This window comes from Esox lucius, chromosome 4, assembly GCF_011004845.1.
Source record: "Esox lucius isolate fEsoLuc1 chromosome 4, fEsoLuc1.pri, whole genome shotgun sequence".
Classification (NCBI taxonomy): Eukaryota; Metazoa; Chordata; class Actinopteri; order Esociformes; family Esocidae; genus Esox; species Esox lucius.
In genome coordinates, this window is record NC_047572.1 from 20,608,644 (window position 1) to 20,631,506 (window position 22,863).

Genomic DNA, 22,863 nt, shown 5'->3' on the forward strand with positions numbered 1-22,863 from the left:
CCACCCACTCCACCTACTTGGTGATTCTTCCATTTGATTTTCACATGCTAACAGTGTTCTGGTGTCCGCTGGAGCAGTCAACGTGCTCGGCCAGAGCTGGCTAGGTGGCTGCTCTATATTTGCAGTCACAGTGCTCGGCCAGAGCTGGCTAGGTGGCTGCTCTATATTTGCAGTCACAGTGTTCGGCCAGAGCTGGCTAGGTGGCTGCTCTATATTTGCAGTCACAGTGTTCGACCAGAGCTGGCTAGGTGGCTGCTCTATATTTGCAGTCACAGTGTTCAACCAGAGCTGGCTAGGTGGCTGCTCTATATTTGCAGTCACAGTGTTCGACCAGAGCTGGCTAGGTGGCTGCTCTATATTTGCTGGTCAGAGGTTTTAGTACTATGGGTAACTGTGGAGTCAGCTCTGGCACATGGATGTAAGGTAACCTGAGTCAGGCCCTCAGCTCACTTCCTCATCTTACTCCCTCCCCAGGCTCAGTCAGACACTGCTACAGTTCAACCAGCTCTCAGCCCTGGCCACTACCCCCCCCCCCCCCACTCAACACTCCCCCTTAACCCCCCCCCCCCCGGTGGTAGCCCACCCCTTCTGGAAGTGACAGTTGAGTAGTGCTCAGAGAAAGAACCTTTGCGTCACCCTTGGTGAGCAGAGAAGAAGTGTGCCAGCGACAGGGGAGCAGAGAGAGTCGTCTGTCCCTGCCTGTCTAAAACACTACAGCCATCCCCCATTGGACTAGTAGCTGTGCAGTGGTCCACTGGTAAGATCTCTGCATGATATGGGACTTGATTTTCCCCAGGGGAACATTTAGTTGGGTGGTCAGGGGATCAGATGTTGGTACAGATTGGGGTGATCCGACTTGTGTCACAGGATCGTTACATTTTCTGGCTTAAGTTAGGTATGTTGACTAAAAAGTTGTAAATCTAGCTAGTTCTAGCCAATTTGGTAAGTATACTTTGATCTATCAACCAAACAATACTTCATAAATGAATTGCATCACAAATTTAAATGAATTGACGGTTTGCCTTAGTGATCAAACCGTATAACCTGTCAGCAAGTCATAAAGTTCTGTGTTGAACAATTGTTTGCATTGGGTGGTTTGCGGTCGACCTGGTAGTTTGTCAATGATACGGTGGTCAGAGCGGATAAGGCAGCTTGGCATTGCGCTGTGCAGTTGGGGTGATGGAAGGGGCCATTAAAGGGCTACGCCAAACATGCTTCTGCAATGCTCTCTGTTAACTGAGACCTCTGATTGGCCCGCAGGGATCATGTGGTCTTCCCTCTAAATCGGTCCCCCTGCAGAATTTTGGGAGAGATCTGCTGGAGTTGTTGACTTGTTCAGTGGCTTGATGATTACACCGCAGTCAACAAATATAAAATATAGGCCACAATATAAGTGGTGCTTCATTAGATTATCAGTAGACTTGTGCAAGCAAACATGGCAGGGATCTGATTGATTGTCCATCTTTTGATGTTTTTGCAACAAGACAACCTTGGAATGTGACATGTTCACATTTGCCTTTTGTATGTATTGGAAAGCTCCAATGATTACCATTTTTTGTTGTTGTTCAGTTCGCCTGAAGTTGATGACCCTGATAACAAATGGAATGTGTCCGAGCATATGGAAAGTGTTTAGATGCCTCGTTTAATGACAGAACAATGCAGGAGGATAAAGCAAAGGGACGACCGGCGAGACTGTGAATCCGCTGGGTGGATTTGTGAAGGCCCTCCTGTCTCCAGGCCATGCCAGGGTTGGGTTATCTTACGCCATGTGTTTCTAAATTCAACGCGCAGAAGGCGAAAAACAAAATTAGACTGTGGTTTAGCTCAGGTTTCCTCTCTTCCTAAAGCTTCACTCTAGCTAGTAGCTACGCCTCCAGGCCCAGGGAGTCACCAGATCTCATGTAGGGCCTTCATGTAGGGCACACTGAGAATACCATGCACCATGCTGGCCTGGGTGAAGGCAACACACGGTCATATGAAAGGGTCTGTGAAAATGCATGAAACAAGCCCCCTTGTTGGATCTCTCATGTCTGGTATGTTGAGGGGATGAATCATCAGATCATCTGACTGGGCGGTAAAAGAAGATATCTCCCTGACGACGCATTGGGTTTTATTCCTCACTAGTCGGTGGTTAAATGGAGCCTCTGTTTCAAGGGTCACGTCACCTAAATTACACTAACAACCTCTCTGGAATGCTGGGATTACTTCATGTGTCTTTTCCCTGTGGTATGGGTAGATGGGTTTTTGTATATCTGCTTGTCATAGAAAATACATACGTTTTCTCATAAAATCTGGAAATGTCTCTGCCCTGCCCTGGAAAAAAAAAATGTAATAGAGAAGATAGTGTTTCTTAAATTATGTGACAGATATAACTGGCCAAATAAAATGTAATATTTCAAAGAAACGCACTGAATGTGTTTCAAATACATTAATAAATGGCATGCATTAAAAATGCATAAAAATAAAAATGTTTTAAACATATTTAATAAACATATAGAGGAAACATTAAAAATATATATTCTTGGTTGGACTAGGAAACATGTCAAATATATATAAACAAGAATATATATTTTGAATGTGTTTCCTAAATGGGATGTATCTTTATTCTTGTCCCTCTCTTAGCATTGTCTCCCTGATCAGTGTGGTGTGTTGTTGTTTTCATGTGAAGCATTTAGAAGGGTCATGTAGCTACTCTGATGGGGTGCTGAACCTTCCTCTAATGCTGTTGAACTGTGTGGGCGAGGGAGTTTGAGATGCTGGCTAACAGTGACGCATCTCAGAATAGATACAGTTATAGGAAATGGCTTCAGATAAAATGGTTCTACGCCTCTGGAACGAATTCGGATAACCAGTCCATATTACACAGCAGTAAGCCTACAATATTTCTGGTTTCCTGGGTTTAGTTTGTTCAGTCAACAGTACGTGATTTACATTGTTGTAAAGTCTTGGCTCCAAGATCAGCTCCCTCTGTGTGCCAACGGGATCCCCTTTCTATATAAATAGATGGAGACTCTTGCCAGTGTCCATCAGCAGAAGGACTGTGTCTGTATGAAGAGGATGAACCATGAACAGTGCCTTCCTACAACAAACAACAGGCTTTGCAGATGGACTGACTGATATGTAACCTTTAGTAACTTCTCCAGGAGAACGAGCAGTTGGCTTTTGATTCCACATAGACACGCACGCAAACATACACACATGTACGCTACAGAACCACACGCATAATTACATTTGGCAACAATGTCACATTACAATGCTGAAGCAGGATCTGCATAAACTGTTGATCCGATCTAGGAGGGATTTTAGCATTTTATGACATGAGTGTATGAAATCAGATTAGAATTCAATAATAATATGGGTGTATGAAAGCTAAAATTGGCCGGAGATTGCCTAGTGGTTAGAGCCTCTGACCAGCAACTAAAATGTTGCTAGATCAAAATCCAGACACTGGCAAGGTGAGAACTCATGTGGTTCTGTCCTGTAAGTAACTGTGGATAAGAGTGTCAGGTTTATGAACATCTGCAGCTCATTCTCCCTCCCCTGCACAGAAATCAGTACCTACTGGACAAAGTGACAGTCCACCCTGGACAGGCCTGAAACATGGCACAGTAAGTAGGAAGGACATGAACACTGAATGGACACTTTGAACCTTTAAAAAAAACATTAAATCCATAACATCATTTTAAGTAAAATATTGAAAAATGGGTATGGACAACTGTCTGAATGTACACCCTCCTGGGCTCTTTGTGTGTGTTTAGCATCCAGAAGAAGACCAGTACCATGTCCCTTACCATCTCCAACTCCTCCAGAGCCTTCTCCTCATCCTCCACTGTGGTTCAGCAACAGAGACACTCCAGCCTGGTGCAGCCCATTTGCATGAGCCCCCAGAGGGTAGCGGCCACCACACACACGCACGCCAGCTCCTCACACCACTGTTACACACTATTATAAAACCGGTCTGACGTTATGTGCTACAAACGATGCATATTGACAGCGTTTGTGGTTGTTGTTGTTGTTATATGTTAACTGTAGAACCAAAGCCCATCATGCCCCCAGCAGTACCCAGGAAATGGTGGAGTGGCTCCGACTTTCGTCAAGGTAATAAAATACAGGACAATTCTTTACCTCCACCTGCTGGCTGAAAAAAGAAATGAAGGAAGGATTTGTCTGCTGTGGAAATTAAGTTTATGGCTGCCTTTACAGAGACTGACCAGTTCTGAAAGGTTTTTCCTCTAACTGGTATTCTGACCAATTTGATTGGTCAGACAAGAAGTATGATTATTTTCATTCATCACATGGATTTAAATCCTCTGTAGTTTCTTGTGATACATGGCTCTTGTGAATTAAAATGCATTGAAATAAGAGTTTTTGACAGTGATCAACATAAAGAACTCCATAATGTCAAAGTGGAAATAAAGAATCCATAAACTAAAATCGAAATTAATTAAAATAAAAAAACAGAAAATAATTGCTAGTATAAGTATTCACCTCCTTTAATCAATATCTTGTAGAGGCACCTCTGGCAGCCCATTACAGACATGATGCTATCTCTACAATTTTTTCACATATGGACACAGCAAATTTTGCCCATCATTAATTGCAGAATTGTTCCATCTACATCAAGTTGGATGGGGTTTCTTTCCACATATTCTCAATTGGACTAAGGTCTTTGAATGGGACATTTTTGTTTTTAAACCTCTCCACTGTGGCTTTGGCTGTAGGTTTGGAGTCATTGTCCTGCTAGAAGATTATTCTTCTGCCAGGTCACAGTTCTCTTGCAGACTCCTGCAGTTTTTCTTCCAGGATTTTTCTGTACTTTACCGCATCCATTTTTCCTCTTCACAAGCTTTTCAGATGCAGAGAAGCAGCCCCATAGCATGATGCTGCCACCACCATGCTTCAAGGTAGGGACTGCGTTCTCAGGATGCTGAGGCTTGCACCAAACATAGCACTTAGCATTTTGGCCAAACAGCTCTACCTTTCTCTCATCGGACCATAGAATCTTCTTCCACTTGATCTGAGTCTCCCAAATTCCACTGGCAAAGATTTGCTTTCCACTAGCTAAGATTTGATGTGAGCTGCTTTCTTTTTGCCACTTTCCCATAAAGGCAACTTTTGTGAAGCACCTGGACTGTTGCAGTATGCACCGCGTCTCCCAGCTCAGTTGTGAAAGACTGTAAAAACTTTAGATTTGCATTGCGGCACTTGGTGGCTGACTAGTGCTCTTCTATCCCAGATATTCAGTTTTTGATGACGGACATTTTACTTTGAATGATTCTTCCTCTTTATTATGTTTTTGTTAGCAATTGTGCTAACCAACTGCGTGACCTTCCAGAGACAGGTGTATTTATCCTGAAATAATTTGAAACACCTTAATTGTACTCAGACGGACTCCATTTAGAGGTCACAACTAATTTTGTAACTTCTAAAGAAAATTGGTTGCACCACAGCCCATTCAGGTGCATCATAGCAAAGGGTTAAATACTTAAGCAATCAATTATTTTCTGTTTTATATGTCGTAGAACATTTTTCAGTCTGTCAATAGTGATAGTATGTGGGTGTGGTGGTTATATGTGGGAGGAGTGATGGTGATAGTATGAGGGTGTGGTGGTAATATGTGGGAGGAGTGATAGTGATAGTATGTGGGTGTGGTGGTAATATGTGGGAGGGGTGACGGTGATAGTATGTGGGTGAAGTGACAGTGATAGTATGTGGGACTCAAGAGCCAGTACCTTATATCCAAATTCTCTACCGTGTCCAGTGCCTCCATGATGTCAGCGCAGTCAAGGGTCAGCTGGTGGTTTTAGAGTGTCGTATTCGTGGAACGCCGCCTCTGCAGGTTCTGTGGTACCGCGAGGATGAGAAGATAGTGGACTCGGCTGACTTCCGCATCCTTCGAAAGAGTGAGTGACAGTGCATGGGTAGCTCCCCCGGTGGTGGGGAGACAGACCCAGAATGAGGCACTGAATAGAAATTCTCTAAACTTTACCCCTTGTTTTTCAGAGGCTACTTCAACATCAGTGCCAGGTGAGTGGGAAAGCACACCCACGCCCCTCTATTGATTAGTAATGGACACTTAACTACTGTATGCCATTATGCAGTGACAAGAGAAAGGTGGCACCGGTACGTAGTCTATTCTAATGTGTCCTCCTTCCACCCCCCCAGAGGAACTTTGTACCCTTGTCATCACTGAGGCCTTCCCAGAGGATTCTGGAGTGTTCAAATGTATAGCTGGGAATGCGTTTGGAACAGTATCATGCAATGCCTTACTGGAGGTGTACATGGGTGAGCAGAGACTGGCTTCATAACTAGTCGGGCCCACAAAGCTCCTTTCACCCTTCTGCACAGCTTTCTTCACTCATCGTCCCTACTTATCTACATAGCATCCTTATATACAGTACATGTCTGATACCGTGACATCTGTGTCCAGACCTGGAAGAGCAGATGGAGAATGAGCCATCCATGGAGGAGCAGCCCTCACAGTCTACCAGGCTGGAACCTGATGACTTTCCCTCTTTACTTCATGCTGTAGCAGCCATTCCCCCTCCAGAGTGGCCTGAAAGCCCAGTCTGCGAAATTGACCCACCATTGGAAGAACAGTGAGTTATTTTACCATCCTAACTTCTATCAAAAAGCCTAAAATGTCAAATGAGGGGGTAGTATTCTGTTCTGTGAGACAATTTATATCAAAACGTGTAACTTGAAATGTTGAGTAATTATCGCTACGGTGTTAGTTGAAGTGGCAGGGATGCAGAGGTCCGAGAATTATTGTTCCCTAATGACATTTCGATTCAACTGCCACACGAGGGTGCAATTTCCTTGCTCTGAAGTTGCTATTAGACTGCTGCAGTTAAAAAGTTTCACAATTCAATCGTTGTCCATTCACTAAAAAGGGCTCGATTAAGAGAGGCCTTTCTTTCCACGCCGATTGTTTAGTTTAGAGATGGTTTTTAATCTGATTATGGTAAATGGGAGTGGATTATTTAGCATATTTGTGCATAAAATTATAATTTCTCATGAAATAGTAGCAGTTCAATAATAAATGCGTGCATGCAGGCTTAAAAGGTAGGCCTACACCGAAAAGGGGCATATAATATGAAAAGGCAAATTACGGCTTTTCTCATTTATTTGCACCTCGCATCCGATTCTTTTCTCTTCTCATCCATAAGAATAAGCAAGATTTTCCTCTTACCTGACATTCTCCTGAAGCTAAACATCCCTGTGTTTTGAAGCTCCCTCCAATTGGTTTGGAGAGGGAGTCGAGGGGACAACGGAATTGACAAAAGGCCGTTGTCACAATTGTGGTAGCAGGAAGAGATACGAGATACAATAGTGAATGGTTCCTATTATAGACTCGTAATTATGCACAGACCGTCGCATATTTCAACAGGTAAAACTCCAACAAGAAGTGTTCTCTCCAAGTTGCCGAATGTCACTTCTCTGACCTATATTTGTATACTCGTTACAACTTGTCCTTTGCGAAACTTCATTCGATCTAAACATACTCTTATAGCTAATAAGACCTTAAATGTTATTTCACCAAACCAAATTCGACATTGTCACATTGAACTACAAACGCCACCTGCTGGAGAAGACACTCTCTGCTAATTTAGGCTGCGTTCTGAAATCAGCTGGGTGTCGCTACGTCATTCTGCATACGCGACGTGGGTGTACAAAATCTACTACAGACCTGTTGCCCCCAACTCATTAGAAACATTCAACTCTGCTCTGCAGTGCAGCTGAAATTGTATATTAATATTAAGTTCTTTGCCGTATTATCCAGGTAAGCTAAAAGTTTTGTTGTTTAAATTTATAATTTCTTCAAGCACTCAGGTGTTAATGAATTAATCACAGGTGCAGCTGATTGTAAAGGTTTGTTTGTAATTTTGGTTTTTATTAAAAAGTAAAGATTTCTACTATACATTTTTTACTTGTCTTAAGCAGTACTGTAATTTTAAAAGTAAGTAAATGCAAAGGACCTGTTAGCTGCACATTACAATGATTAATTGCTTGACTTAGTCGCACTCAGTGAGTTGGTTAAATTTGTATTTGCATTTTCTAATGGTTTAAGTCAAAGTGAGATCTTAATCGATCTGTCATAGATAGAGTAAGAGCTCTCTAGGTGAGGGGTTGGTGAAGTTTTAAATTTGTCCACCAAAGTGGTCAAGTCACTTAATTGTGTTGCAACATGAATTTGAATGTGAGATTTAATTGGATCTTTTGCCTGTGTGAGTGGTGGTTATTGTTCCATTTCACTTTTTTCTCGTAATGTGTTAAACAATGGCTATTCTCACTTGAATATGCGTTTGCCTGGACAGGGAACAAACCCCACCTTGTGTCAGCGATGTGTTTCACAAAGTCACAAGTCCTGAAATAGACTCTCTAGCTTGTTTCCTAAAAACAGACTATGTGGATGTTTGATAGTACGGTTTGTATTATATCCACTCCACTTTGTAAAAACAGTAAATCCACTCTTCACCTGTTTGAGTTAATGACAACTCCCTGAGATTAAATAATCTCACCGTTTCCTTTTTATGCCTGAAAATGGAAGGCGTTTGACTGTTTGGCGTGGGGCTGCATTCCAAAGTTCTTATACAGGACCAGCACACAACATCATTAGGATTTATCTGTTGGATCACAGTCATACCCAAGTACTCTGACCCATTATCTAATGTGTGTGTGTGTGTGTGTGTGTGTGTGTGTGTGTGTGTGTGTGTGTGTGTGTGTGTGTGCGTGCGTTTGCCCCGCTGCTTTCCATCTGTCAAAAATGGAGGGGAGGGGGGGAATGTATACTGAATGAGGCCTGAAACTAAAGAGGAGCCATTAGAGGTTCAGACTGTATTTTAATTTGATCATCCCGTTGTTGCAGGAAATTGAAACCTTTTGCGTATTCAGGGTTTTAAAAGGCTTCTGAAGTTAGTTATTTTCACTTTAAAATGTTGATCGGCACTTTCCTCAAGCCCTACAAAAAAAAACACATATATTTAGGTCCTCAAGGTGCACAGTGGTCTAACACACCTTATCTATCCTGCGGCATCCACTAGATGCAAGGTTTTAAATGAAGACATCACATGTAGTATCGATTAAGACCCAGTGTGATTATGTAGGCAAGGGACTGACGGCGTAGGCTTCTCTGCTCCAGTGTGTCATGGTTGGCTGTTAATGAGCTGCAGCTGCCGTCTAATGTCAGCCAGCACTACCGTGTCCCAATTTAGACGTGCACACGTTAATAGCAACATATGGCAATTTGTGTCCACTGTTTTCTTTTAGGTCATGTGGAAAGTGTTTCTGTTCGAGTGTGTAACGGAAACATACTGAACGCTTGCGGTATGCGTTACCGTGGATTTATTCTCGTCATTTACAATGCAGGAAGTGGCGCTGAACCCGCCCCCAGGGGTGGTGGCGGCGCGACACTGGCGTAGTAGATGTTATTGTAAGAATGTGGTTTCTATGGTCACTGTTTTTTTCCAGCTTAAGAAATGCCAAATTGAGTCACCAAAGTGCTTTTTCCTGACAGGTTGCTAGAGTCAGAGTGGCAGCCACTTAGCCAAACCTCCGAGGAGCCGTTTGATCTGAGTGAGGAGAGCATCCAGAGCCCAGAGGACCAGGGGTCACCCGAAGGCCAAACCCCCACCCCACCACCGCCGGCCGGGGAAAAAGCCCTAATCCCCAACCTCTTCAGTCCCAGTAAGCCCAGCTTCCAGAGCTCTGGTGACTGCGGCAGCATGAGCCGTGTTGCCGACCTGCCGACCTTCACCCCCAGCCTCTTTGCCCCCAGCGCCTTTAACTATGCCCGGCCACGTCAGTTCATCCAGTCCCAGCCGGCCTTCCAGGCCCCCAGCTACGAGGTGGCCCAGACTCTGCCCCAGTCCAACGGGAGCAGCAGCAAGGCCTCTCCGTCCTCCTCTAACCTGAGCTCTCCCGTTTCCACTCCCGCATCCTCGCAGCTGCCAGTGGTCCCTCGCGATCCTCCTCCTCCCTCGGCCCAGCCAATGTCCTCCACCCGTGCCCCCATGCGCTCCACGATCACCCTCACCCCCAGGGTCCCTAGTGCTAGTGCCAGTGTCCCAGGCCCGGCGGAACCCAAGACGCAGTCCTCTTCCGCGGCCTTCCTCTGCTCCATCCTGCCCTCTCAGTCCAACCCCCAGTACAAGCCGTCTCCCAATTCGGTCCTCCAGCCTCCATCCCCAGCTCGCTCCCCACAGTCCCCCAGCCCCCCTAGCCCACTGGCCCAGCCCCACTGTGATGCCCCCCGAAATATGGGACAGGGACTGGCTCTCCCTACCCACCGCGTCCCAACGAGTCAGACCGGCCGCTCCCCAACTCCCCCCGCAGTTTCCATGACACAGACCTCCTTTTCTCCTCCTACATGCGTGTCTCTGCCTCCTAGCTACAAAGGGACCCCGAACGCGTGAGTTCCAATTTTTCTTGCCGTCATTTATTACATTTAAAATCTTACAACAATCTTACTAAAAACATGTTAATTTTAACAATTAAGTTTGTTAGAATTTTTTTTTTCTTTCTTCTGGCTGTGCTTTCCAGCTTACCCAAGCCCATCCTGAAGAAGGCCCCCGTTCCTCGGCCAGGTTCCCGCAACACAGATGAGGATATCCAGGGTTCCAAGGACGCCTTGATCCAGGACCTGGAGAAGAAGCTACGGACCAAAGAGGCCCGCAGAAGAAACAGCCAAGTATTTCATAAAATGAATGTTGTTTGGTTTTTTGTAGGCAGGTGAATGTAATTGTCATGCGATGCGAGTCACAATGGATCCTTTAAAGTTTCTACAAATTCACTGTGGGGAACCCCTGACATGCAAAACTATATGCAGGGTTGACAACTTACCATTCCCTTAGACGTCCTATATTTTTAATTTAAGGACCCAGACGTCAAGTACATCAGATGGGATTCTCAAATTTAAACTGATGGCATCAGTGGAACCAACACAATCAACACAACAATGGTTATGATAATGACAACACAAGATCGTTGTTTGCTGTTATTAAAAGAAACCCCCTAACATGCTCTATGGACAGACTTACTGGCATAGCTGGTCCCAGTTCACTCCATAACCATTAACCCTTACCCCTTATCCAGCACCCCTTGGAGGCGATCTCCATTTTGAAGTTGTCCATTTTCCTGTGGTGGTTAACAAAGAGTGTATGCACACTAGGATTGTGTTTTTGAATAGCTATCATTCCAGTGTTGCTAAATAACTGCTACCTGCTTTTGTTAAACTTATGAGAATAAATCATTGGCTTATTCCTCCCATAATGATTCCTGAACACACACAGGATGTCCCACCCTGATGATTACTGCAGAAGGTAGAAGTTCATCAATGGCACTGCCCATGCTAAAAAGGGGTTTTGGGTTGCAGTATAAGCAGAAGACTGGTGGACAATGTAGTTTCCACCATATTGCTTACAATGAGTGAATTTGGAACTGTTGCATTGCATTATACTGGATCACCATTGGCTGGTTTACTCGTACAATAAAGTATACTGACTGACCATTGGCCGGTTTCCTGTCTGTCTCCTGACAGAAGCTGTCTTATGAGGAGCGCATGGCTCGGAGGTTGCTGGGTCCAGATAACGTTGCCTCTGTCTTTGACCTTGAGAGTTCCTCCGACTCCCAGCCGGACCAGGTATAATCTACGCCTATCAATCCTGTATCATCCATTATGCCTGTTTGGTTTTCAGAAAGTCACTGAAGGAGTTACCAACATTCACGTACCTCAAGTCATTCAAATGCTTCTGCTTGGGTCTGTCGCTCTGAGCCGTTGGGCTTAACGGTATGTGAGTTTGGGGTCAGAAGCCAGTTCCTTGGACCGTGTGTACAGTGTGACTAGTCCACTGTCACTGCCCATCACCCCCCTTTACACACAATAGGGCCAGGCCGTGGATCAGTTGTCCTCATCAGTCAGAGGAGATAACAACACTACAGCCAGTCCACAGTCATCTTCCAAGAATGCAGCTAGAAATAGTAGGTGTGAAGACTATGTGCCAAAGCAGCCTTCTCCCTGGGATCTGTAGCATAGGATGTCAGGGAGAGATGGCACACACGGAGTACAACACGTGACGACGGCCTCCCACCCACCCCCAGCCTCCCCTCTGTCCCTGGCGCAGTGTCATGTACTTTAGAAGATTAGCAAGTCTGGTTATTCAAGAGGTTGTTTTAAAGTAATGCCTTTGAGGAAAGGATGTATCCTTGAACCCAGCCAACCTTTCTGGGTGAACTTTAGCGTTGGCTGGTGATTAATGACATTATTCTGCATCCTAAATCTCTCTGTCCTCTTGTCTTGCAGCCAGAATCCCCGGAGGGTCGTAACACCGGAGGAATATGGTAAGTATCGGCCAATGGCGCGTTCGTACGTTGATGGGGCGTTACGTAATGAGGGCGGTAGTGTTGCCTGAGGAGATGGGCGGAGAGCCTCCATGTGAGTTCGGGTCAAAGCATGTGTGAATGAGTCTGGGGGGGGGGCCGGGGGGGGGGCTGCGACCAGGAGGCGGGTCGTCCTGCGACCAGGAGGCGGGTCGTCTGATCCGGGTTTCCTGGCACTGCTCTGTGTTTGTGTGCCATTTCCACCGCCAACAAGTTCCACCCCAGCCCCAGCCATGCTGGAAGGGGGACAATAATAGACTGAACTACGGGTGTTGACAAACCCCGTCTCTGTGGCGGGGGGTGTCTTACCTGGGATTGTCTATAAGCTTCCCCTTATGTGATGTGCCCTTCTCGTTACGACGTGCCGTTTCTGTGTATATGGTGACTTGGCTTTGCGTCTAATGAAGGACTAGTTGGCTATTTGTTTATGTCAAACTGCCATGGGTTTCTCTGTACCGTCCTTAAGCATGAATGGATCAATTAGTTTAATTTTCTCACTGAACCCTAAAAATCTCTAGTCCATTGAAAAGAGAAGCAGTGACAGCTCTTTTGTTTCTGCTTGTAACCACACAGTCAGTCTTCAAAACCGTTCCAAATGAAAGCTCCTCTGTTCCTACCTTCTCTGTCTCTCTGCCTTGGTCTCTTCTAGGGGTAAACATCACTCTGGTACTGATGGCAATGAGGGCTCGGCCATCCAGGAGAAATGCTACGCCCCGCGCTTCATCCAGGTGCCCCGGGACCTCACAGTGGAGGAGGGTCGGTTCTGCCGGATCGATTTTAAGGTAACAGGGTCCAGTGTTGTGTTGACTGGCACACAGCGTGACAAAAATATTATTCACCAAAACCATCAAATGTCTGTCTTACTGGACAAGTTCAGGTCATGTCTCTTTATTTTCTTCTGAACATGAATAAATGTCTGATCCCCAGGTGGTGGGTCTGCCCACTCCAGACGTGGCCTGGTACCTAGATGGAAAGGCCATCCGCCCAGACGACTACCACAAGATGCTGGTTTGTGAGAAAGACATGCACTCTTTCATCATTGAGATTGTGACCGTACATCACGCTGGTGTCTACCAGTGCATTGCCAGGAATCGTGCCGGGGAGAGCCGCTTCTCCATGAAACTGGAAGTTATCGGTAAGGTTTTCTAATATGTAAAAATGCTTTATAGTTATTTTTATTTGTTTCTTGTCAGTTAGCTCAGCTTGGTGTTTTAACACCGCCGCAAACCTCCTCTTCTCCTCCCCAGCCCAGGAGGTGCTTCGCCCACCTACCTTTGTCCAGAAGATGATGAACTCCCGTGCCTTGGAGGGGGACACTGTAAGGTTAGAGTGTAAGGTGGCCGCCTCCCCTCCACCAAAGCTCTTTTGGAAGAAGGACAAAGACATGCTGCGCATCGACCCCACCAGAATGAGGTGGGTGCATCTTCAATTCCATCCCTTTCAGTTGGCTGCCCGGAAACGCTGAAATACATCCTGAAGTGTGTTTGTGTTAAGTGGGTCTAACTTCGCTAGCTTCGGGCTGAATCCCCATTGGTTGAAAGTGAGAGGTTCTGTTGATGCCCTCGTGTTCGTCTCCCAGCTTGTACCAGGACGGAACAGGAAGTCAGTGCCTGCTCATTGAGAAGCTGTTGAAATCTGACGCGGGCTGGTACACCTTGTCTGCCATCAACGAGGCTGGCATGTCCACCTGCAACGCTAGACTAGACGTCGGAAGTAAGTGTGCGTTTGTTTGTTTTTGCCAAATTGGGGAAGAATTCAGCTGAATTGTCTAACTGTTACTGTGTATATTTTCAATTCAATATTTCCACAGTAGATCCATGGTCATCGTGTGGCCCAGACATGTTTGTTCAGAACGTATGTTGGTAGTGACCGCAGATATTTATCTAAACACCCGCCCATTAGGAGGGTGATTTAAGAACAGAAGGCACATTTCCATTGGATCTTGTGTAATGTACTTCTTAATTAGTGACAAAGGCAGGGTGAACCACCCTGTTCACGTACAGCACTGTAACCTTACACTATAGTGTCCGCTATGAAATGGTTATGTACTGTGAATGACCAGTGTACTGTGGCAGATGGGGTCAGTTGTTATTCAATATGTGGAGCACTTTCTCCTGTTAGAAAGGACGGAGAGGGGCCCCTATCTTGTGTTTCGTCACTATGTAAAGGGAGAGGGTAATTCCTTGTAATTAGTTGCCATGGCGGAGCAGGTCGTAAAAAATAATAATAATCAATAAACACAGCCAATGGGTCATTACTAAGCTCGGACAATTCTGCTGTACTCATTGTGCCTGACTGGCTATTATATTTCTTCTCGATCAAATAACACGCCATCTGTTATGTGGACTAAGAGCAGCCCTATTGAATTTTACCTCCATTCAACCTAGCTAGCTGAAGTCAGCTCCGCAGTCAATTGGTCAAGTGTTTTTCTTATGAGCTGTTTGCTCGGCCCAGGGTTACGAAATGGAAAAACTTGACACTTCTTTGCTCATATGATTGTTCCAGCACTGATATCAGGCTCCAACAGTCCAGCGAACTTGAGCTGGGCTGACCATAGGGAAAGCTGGTTTTCAACCCCACAGAGTTAAGCCCAGCTCCAGTTACAGGTTTAGTAGAGCTAAAAAGCGACACTGGTAGAGGGCAGCACAGAACTGCTCCCCGTCACATCACGAACCCACTGGCTCCTATAACCCATTATCCCAGTTTGTCGTTAAAGTTATTTTAGGAAATTTTCCTAGGATTGTGATACATTAGGCGATCTAAATATTCATCAGGTTACTTCATTAGTTTGCTAACATTTATTTTCCTGTTATGGAGGTCCGATGCAACATTTTCACTGGTTGTTGTTGTTGTTGTTATTATTACAGGTTTACAGATGTCTCTTCTAAATATGTAGACCCTGACCTTTGTAATCCATTCCGTTTATTCTTGTCGCTGCAGCTCGCACCAGCAAAACTGCCCCCCCTGCAGGCAAGCATTTTAAAATCCCCCTTCTAAGCCATCTCCCCACTGTGACTCCAGACCCCGTCCCCCAGCATACGGCCCCCCTGTACGAGAGTGAGGAGCTCTAAACAACCTTACACTGTCAGTGCAATATCCCATGTGTTGTGCTCCACTTCAAACATGTCTGTTGGTATGTCAGTCCACAGAGGCTATGCTGGGGAAGTTGTTGGATTCACATTTTACCAACACTGTCTCACCAGACACCCCAAATGTCAAATGCACTTTAATTTGAGCCTTTTGGTTTTGTGTCAAGGGTGAGCAGGTCAGATGTGGCTTCTTCAACAGCACATCCTCTAGTGTGTTGTAGCGTACCTGGCTGGAGCTCTTGACTCGGCCCAGGCCTTTGTCAAATCATGCCTCTTGTGGTTTGCTATTCTAGTGGATAGAGAATTCATCTTGTATTGCCTTCAGACAATGTATCTGACTTTTGAAGTTCCTTTTACGAAAGCAATGTTTTTAGTGAGAATGTGTCTATGATATTTATGTTTTTAAAAGGTCAAAAGGTTTTAATATATAAGATATTTATTGGACAGCTACTTCTGTAATGTAAATAGTTGTCTTAGCACCCAAATTTACCACAAGCTCAAGGTTTCATTCATACCATAGAAAACATTTTCTGAACCCTTATGTACAATATATATGATGTGAATAAAGTTTTACTGACCTTAATACAGCTGGCCTTCTTTCCATTTCAAAGACCTCTTCTATAAAAGCTAATTTGTGAGGCATTGGAGTCATTACGTTGTATTTCTTTTATTTAAAAAAAAAAAGTGAAACAATTGAATCAAAAAAATCTTACTTGACGTTTAGAGGACGGATCTCTGTGATCCCAGAAAGTGAAGTTAAAAACTGGCAATGTAAAACTGGCACAGGTCCCAGATCAGCTGTCGGTGGAACGCTAACCTTTCCTCTCATATGGGAAAAATGCACAGACATTTCACAAACAGTATCCATGACGACGCATGGCCCCTCCTGGCCATTTTCTGGTGAACCAGGATGGGTCTGATTTCGTAACGGTTGAAGTGCTCGGCAGTGGAACTGCTCCTGGTGATCCTCTGTGTATGTATCATTTTAACAGAGTTTAATGTGGATAGTCTCTGTGTGCAGTCAATGCAATGGGTATAGTTGAGTAACCCATCATGGGCCGGGTCCAATCAGAGACAGTACTATTCGGAGCAATGGTTTCCCATTTAAGTCTTACATCATCGGAGCGCTCAGATCTCCACATCGCTCTCCTTGTCGTTGTCATGGTCACCATCATAGAACTCGTTGGCTGCCTCTGGCCTGTAATTAGGAAAAACATCAGTAAATGTTTATAAACACTGCATTTACTCGCTAAAACAGTACTAACCTATGAATGGGGCCCAAATCCATGGTTCACATTGATGCCATGACTAATGACATGCTCTGGTTTGACAAACAAAGCCAGCTTAGCGTGTTCACCTGGAATAGTTGTCCTCTGAGCCTCTCTCGTCAGGGTCTCCCTCGTCGGTGCGCTCGTAGCTCAGGATATCCGAGGGAACATCGTGGATTTGGACACTGGGTGCGTGGTTCAACATCTTCAAGTTCTCAAAGACCGTCGAACGGATCTGCTCCAAGTACTAAAACACACCAGCAGGGAGGAAAGCAGTCACTTCAACACGGGAGAAATCCCTTCACGGTCACCATACTCTAATGGTTCGATCCCTATATACCTGAGCAGTATATAGGCTCAGGTATATAAACAAGCCGAGAGACCGTGTGCTGTGTGTTCTCAGGCTGACCTGTCTTGAGTTCTGGTTCTCTATCCTGGTGCTGACATCTGGATGGAGCGTGAAGTCTGGAGCAAAATACTCAAAGTACTCTGGAGGGGTGGAGATGAGCTCCGTCACAAGCTGGGTCTATACCTTAAAACATCTAGTAAATGTACAGAAGGCTTGCTGACTTACCACTATACGGCAGCTCATCGCTAATTGGCTCATCTACCAAAAGGGAGGTTTCAAAAGTCCTGGAACAGAAAGGTACAATAGTTCAGTTTTGGTTCCATATAAACTGGTAAAACGTTTTCTCTTCCCTCAAAACCAACTGCCACACTATTTAGTGGCAAAAACATTCAGTCAAACAGTTTCTATTAGCCAAATTAATGTTGGTTCCTCCCAGTTGTGTTCTGTTTGACCAACCCCTCACCAGCATCTGGCCACGTTCCGTACTGTGTATCCCCCTCCTCCCAGCACTAGCAGGGGAATCCGGAAACTCTTCACAAACTCCACACATTCCCTACAGGAAACATAAAATCCCCAGGGTTAGATAGAGGATGGACCATAACACTGTCCTGTGACAGGGGGTACAGGATTTTTCTTTACTCTCTTCAGCCAGTAGGTGGCAGTATATGCGCATTATAGTACAACTCTCATCCACCAAATGTTTCCGTATCACTATACAGACATTTACCCATAATGCTGCACTCAAAAGCCAATATCAAGTCTGTTGTTTAAGTCTTAAATCTAATGAGGTCCATAAAATCTATGACACAAATGTTAATGAGGGTTATAGAGTCTGATGTAAAAGGGAATGAGGGTCATAATGTGGGCCATATTAAGTGTTAATGAGGGTTTAAATGTATGTGTTGAGGAAGACTTACCCATGGCCTCGTATACTGAGGTTAAAGCATCCTAGTCGGTCACAGCCCAGAGAGTCAGCTCCACACTGTCAAGGAGAATAGGTGAGTCCCATGGTCTGTACCACCACTGATGCCACACACGTCGCACAATGAACTTGGTCTATACCCATGGTCTATACTACTATCACACAATGACCTGGGTCTAAAAAAAAAAATCACCAGACAATGACCTGGGTCTAAACCACCATCACACAATGACCTTGGTCTAAACCCATGGTCTATACCACCATCACACAATGACCTGGGTCTAAATCACCATCACACAATGACCTGGGTCTAAACCCATGGTCTATACCACCATCACACAATGACCTGGGTCTAAACCACCATCACACAATGACCTGGGTCTAAACCCATGGTCTATACCACCATCACACAATGACCTGGGTCTAAATCACCATCACACAATGACCTGGGTCTAAACCCATGGTCTATACCACCATCACACAATGACCTGGGTCTAAACCACCATCACACAATGACCTGGGTCTAAACCCATGATCTATACCACCATCACACAATGACCTGGGTCTAAACCCATGATCTATACCACCATCACAATAACCTGGGTCTACCAAATGCTCACCTGAAGAACAATGCAGGTGGGCTGGTAGAAGTCCACCACTTGCTTGATAACTGGCTGAAAGAGTTGCCTATAGCCTAAGGAACAGGGATATAATGTTATGGCATATTGGAAACAAAAAAAATCATCCATTCAGACATAATTGTCATTAACACAGCAATATTTGGCTTTATCTTTACCTACCAAAAATAAAGAAACACCTGGCATTATCTGCATTTAAAGCGCAAAATAAATGCTTGCAGTGGTTGTTTTCAAACCGTTTCTGCCATTTTGATTCAAGGACTGTGAGTACTAATGTCCAGCTATATCCCACAAAGCACCACAACACTGGAGGCTGGGTGTCCCCTGTGAAGTTCTGAAAAAATAGCTTTCACAAGCATAAAGGTTTTAACACCGATCCTAGAGATATTAACTGGCTCCATATCTGATAACTCAATAGAGTAAGGCAGCAGAACACAGGCCTATCTGATAAAAGCACTCCCCAGAGGTATCTCAATGGCCTCAGTCTAATACAATTAGCTGTTAGCGGAAAGCTAGGGAGGCTGAGTGGGGGATCCAGGAAACCCACTACTTACTCTGGTCATCAATCCCATCCCGAAGAGGCACATTCAGGCAGTAGTACCGGCCGCTCTCAGCCCCCACCTCATACATGTCACCTGTGGGTCATAACACAAAAACACACAATTTGTTTAACAAAGAATAGAACTTCCATTGTCCAATTGAGATACCACATTGTTAGGTCATTAATACAAACTCTATACTGTTACTCAATTAGTATTCTCACAAGTTGTCATACCTGTCCCTGGGAAAAAGTAGTTCCCGTATTTGTGGAAGGACACAGTCATGACTCGATCTGTGAGGTAGAAAGCTTCCTGCACCCCATCACCATGGTGAATATCGATGTCTATGTAGAGTACACGTGGATGGTACCTAAAGAGACGTTAACATGAATAGCTGTCAGTGACCCATAGCCAGACCTGAAACCACGAAAAAGACACTCAAATAAAAATGGTCTTAACTCTTACTTTAGAAGTTCCAATATACTGATGACAATGTCGTTCACATAACAAAAACCTGAGGCCTGAAACAACAAACAAATGAAATCATGAAGTTTAAAAGATGACCCATGGCGGTAGATGTAAATGGCTTCACTAAGAAACACAGGTATGAATGTACATAACGCCTACCTCAAATTTCTTAGCATGATGAAGACCCCCGGCCCAGTTAATGGCAATATCACATATCTGAAAAAACAATTTTATATAATGTATATGATTACTGATATAAGACCCACTGCCTCTCCCCCAGCCAACCAGCAAACATGACCATAGTAAATAGAAAAACATTTATAACATAGTTCTGATACCACAAAAAAGACGCTGAGCGTGTTTTCTGCTACAAAAACTGATCATCACATTGGGGTACCACATGGTGTGTATAGTTGTGTCATATAGAGCATACTTTGTAGTTAGGCGTGTGTATGTTATAAGGAGCATACCTTGTGGTTTAGCTGTGTTGCTCCCTGTAGAGAGGCTCCGGTATACCTGGAGCAAAACTCAAACAGGCCCGGGAATACAGGACTGAAAGAGGACACAGACATTACCTTCACACAGACAGACTAACAGCTGCACAAAGTCAGAACAATCAATTAAAAACCAGGTGGTTTGCATCCCTAAATCCTGATTAGATGAACGCTGGAGTATCTGAAACTGTATGCAATGGGTATGACAACAGCCAATACTGGGGAAATGGCATGGATCAGGGAAATGGCATGGATCAGGGAAATGGCAAGGATCAGGGAAATGGCAAGGATCAGGGAAATGGCATGGATCAGGGAAATGGCATTAAAAAGGATGCTATGGCATAGAAAGTTCCCAGGCGCAAAATAGACTCAATCATTGTGAAATGGAAGAAGTTTGGAACCACCAAGACTCTTCGTAGAACTGACCGCCCGGCCAAACTAAGTAACCAGGCAAGAAGAGCATTGGCCACTTCCGTTTCAGACTTCCTCTGCAGAGTTGGGAGAACCTGCCAGAGGGACAACCATCTCTGAAGCACTCCATTAATCAGGCCTTGATGGTTAAGTGGCTAGACGGAAACCACTCCTGAGTAAAAGGCATATGATATGCTGCCTGAAGAACTCCGTGAGCATGAGGAAAAAAGATTAGGCCTGAATGCAAATGGCTACATCTGGCAAAAACAAGGTACTGCTCATTGCCTGGCTAATATCACCCCTATGGTGAAGCATGGAGCTATCTTGCTATTGGGGCACTTCTCAGTGGCAGGGACTAAGAGACTGGTCAGGATTGATGGATGGATGAACAGAGCAACAGCAACAGAAAGAACTGATCCAGAGTGCACAGGACCTCAGACTGGAGTGAAGATTCATTTTTCCACACAATGACCCCAAGCACCTTATCCGATAAAGCTTCACCAAATCAAGGTGTGCCAGTTGGTACGAGCATACCCAAGAACACTCAAAGTGGTTCCAGACAAAGGCCCTTCTACAAAGTACTGAATAAAGGGTTTACGTATGTAAACGTATGTAAATGTAAATACAATTTAAAAAAATCGAAAACACATTTTTTTATTTTCATTGAACTGGCACAAATGTGTTTCAGATTTGTCAGTAATGGGTATTTTGTGTATATATATACACACACACACACACACACACATCTCCACTCACCTTATTTCTTAAATGTACCCAGGGTTAGTAATGTAGGCTAATACAATATTGAAAATAAAATGAATTTCTCACCAGTCGTCTCCCACATTGAAGGTGTTTAGACTCTTTGTGAAGCCCTGCATATTGTTGGGGCTGACCTTCTGCAGAAAGTCAATGTAATCTTCTGAGTGGAATCGGCACATGTCATGTTGCGAGGCTTTGTATGGTTTGAAAACCTGCGGAACAAGGACCAGTCAATAAGTGAACCACGTTTCAGGAAGGATATGAATATGCCTGGTTTAGCATGTTTACCATCAGCAGGACTTACCTGCATCTTTTTGTAAAGGCCATAGTGCAGAACAAGGCTGTGTGTCAGTGAGAGACGATGGGGTTTCATAGGGTGACCAGCACCTTAACAAGGAAAGGAAGTGGAATCCATTGTTTCAGTGTGTTGTTATAGCATATATTTAGCAATCTCTTGATATCTCTGTGGTTCTTTGGAATGTTGTTCGCAGCTGGGTGATTCCATATTCATGTCAATCTGGACATTATCTTTTTTTTTTTTAAGTAAAGGCCCCTGCCATCTAATATAATTAGTTGATTTCTAAGAGAGGATTTTTATATTTGCTATTTTGCGTTCAGGATAATCCAAAAGAAATGTACATGGTAATATAAACAAAATAAATAAAGTTGGGCAGAGCAACTATAGCTACATTATGCATTTCCTGAAATAGCCATACAAATTTTAGAGATAACGTACTGCTGCTGCAGGATCAACAAACCAGTGCGTTAACGGCAGTAATGGTTATATTTTAGTAGAATTTTAACATTTTACCGTGTGCAGAGCTGGGTAATCTGGTATATTACATTGGAAGATGTTGAGGACAGAGAACTACCCATCCAAAGTAATAATCTAAACAGAGTTACTGAGATATCTGACATTCCCCGTCGACAACCACAGACATGAAAGGTTAGGTTAATCCATTCTGTGAGACTTCAAATTTATGATTTGGCGTGAAAATGTCACGTCCATAAAGCTGGAATCGCTCCGTTTAGCCAGACAGTAAAACTAAAGCCAAATCTATATCAACTGTACCCTTGCAATCATCCGTTTATCTTATTACCTAGTAACGTTATCGTAAAATTCTAGAGCGTTTGCGACCAGATCTATTCATCTGATTGCAAGCAGAAATAATAATGTAATACTTTTAGCGATCTAGGGTACGCAGAAATTGACGATAAAGCTGGCTAACGTTACTAGCTAGCTATAATTTAGCTAGCTATTCTTTCGTGTTTTTGTAACACTAATCTTACCATAATGAAAATTCCCCACGTCCGGATCATAGAAATACGCTGTTCTGTTGGACATTTCAAACTAAACTTCTTTGTGTTTCAAATCTTTGCTAAGTATTTGTTAAGTACTGTAAATATATATTTCCTTCTTTTAGCAACAAGCCGTAATTGTAAACAGCGAGTATAACCTACGTCATTGTCCAGCGACATAGCCCGTAATATTAAACGTCATTGAGAGGAACTTGCTCCTGCTAGAAAATACCGATTAGAGTCGCTAGG

At 44.2% G+C, this 22,863-nt stretch overlaps 2 protein-coding genes across 4 annotated transcripts; one reads left to right on the forward strand and one right to left on the reverse strand.

Annotated features, from left to right (window-relative positions):
- The first annotated feature begins 641 nt into the window (after positions 1–641).
- On the forward strand, positions 642–16,050 carry myot (myotilin). Of its 3 annotated transcripts, XM_029119501.2 has the most exons (18): positions 642–757; positions 3,004–3,120; positions 3,549–3,608; positions 3,759–3,891; positions 4,033–4,098; positions 5,762–5,903; positions 6,004–6,027; positions 6,166–6,285; positions 6,431–6,599; positions 9,518–10,411; positions 10,543–10,690; positions 11,540–11,641; positions 12,302–12,339; positions 13,028–13,160; positions 13,306–13,513; positions 13,626–13,791; positions 13,958–14,091; positions 15,319–16,050. In XM_029119501.2, exons 3-18 carry the CDS (start codon positions 3,601–3,603, stop codon positions 15,447–15,449), a joined length of 2,616 nt encoding a protein of 871 aa, XP_028975334.2. In that variant the 5' UTR covers positions 642–757; positions 3,004–3,120; positions 3,549–3,600; the 3' UTR covers positions 15,450–16,050. The 3 variants fall into 3 exon arrangements, with proteins under 3 accessions (XP_028975334.2, XP_028975333.2, XP_028975335.2); XM_029119500.2 differs by lacking the exon at positions 3,004–3,120; XM_029119502.2 differs by lacking the exon at positions 3,004–3,120 and having other exon boundaries at positions 3,759–3,861.
- Positions 16,051–16,118: 68 nt separating this feature from the next.
- On the reverse strand, positions 16,119–22,793 carry hdac3 (histone deacetylase 3). The gene is made up of 15 exons (XM_010899343.3): positions 22,606–22,793; positions 21,620–21,702; positions 21,385–21,527; positions 20,122–20,203; positions 19,811–19,867; positions 19,649–19,704; positions 19,420–19,553; positions 19,199–19,279; positions 18,627–18,700; positions 18,002–18,066; positions 17,548–17,637; positions 17,310–17,368; positions 17,145–17,224; positions 16,825–16,982; positions 16,119–16,665 (listed from the first exon to the last, which is right to left on the reverse strand). Exons 1-15 carry the CDS (start codon positions 22,658–22,660, stop codon positions 16,596–16,598), a joined length of 1,287 nt encoding a protein of 428 aa, XP_010897645.1. The 5' UTR covers positions 22,661–22,793; the 3' UTR covers positions 16,119–16,595.
- Between the last annotated feature and the right edge of the window lie 70 nt (positions 22,794–22,863).

Coding starts and splice junctions, on each gene's coding strand:
- myot (XM_029119501.2), top strand. Junction 3,892..4,032: donor TTTGCATGAGCCCCCAGAGG/GTAGCGGCCACC, acceptor TGTTAACTGTAG/AACCAAAGCCCATCATGCCC. Junction 10,412..10,542: donor TACAAAGGGACCCCGAACGC/GTGAGTTCCAAT, acceptor TGTGCTTTCCAG/CTTACCCAAGCCCATCCTGA.
- hdac3 (XM_010899343.3), bottom strand. CDS start 22,660: ATGTCCAACAGAACAGCGTATTTCTATGATCCGGACGTGGGGAATTTT. Junction 19,280..19,419: donor CTACTTTTTCCCAGGGACAG/GTATGACAACTT, acceptor TATGACCCACAG/GTGACATGTATGAGGTGGGG. Junction 18,067..18,626: donor CCACCTGCATTGTTCTTCAG/GTGAGCATTTGG, acceptor TCTCCTTGACAG/TGTGGAGCTGACTCTCTGGG.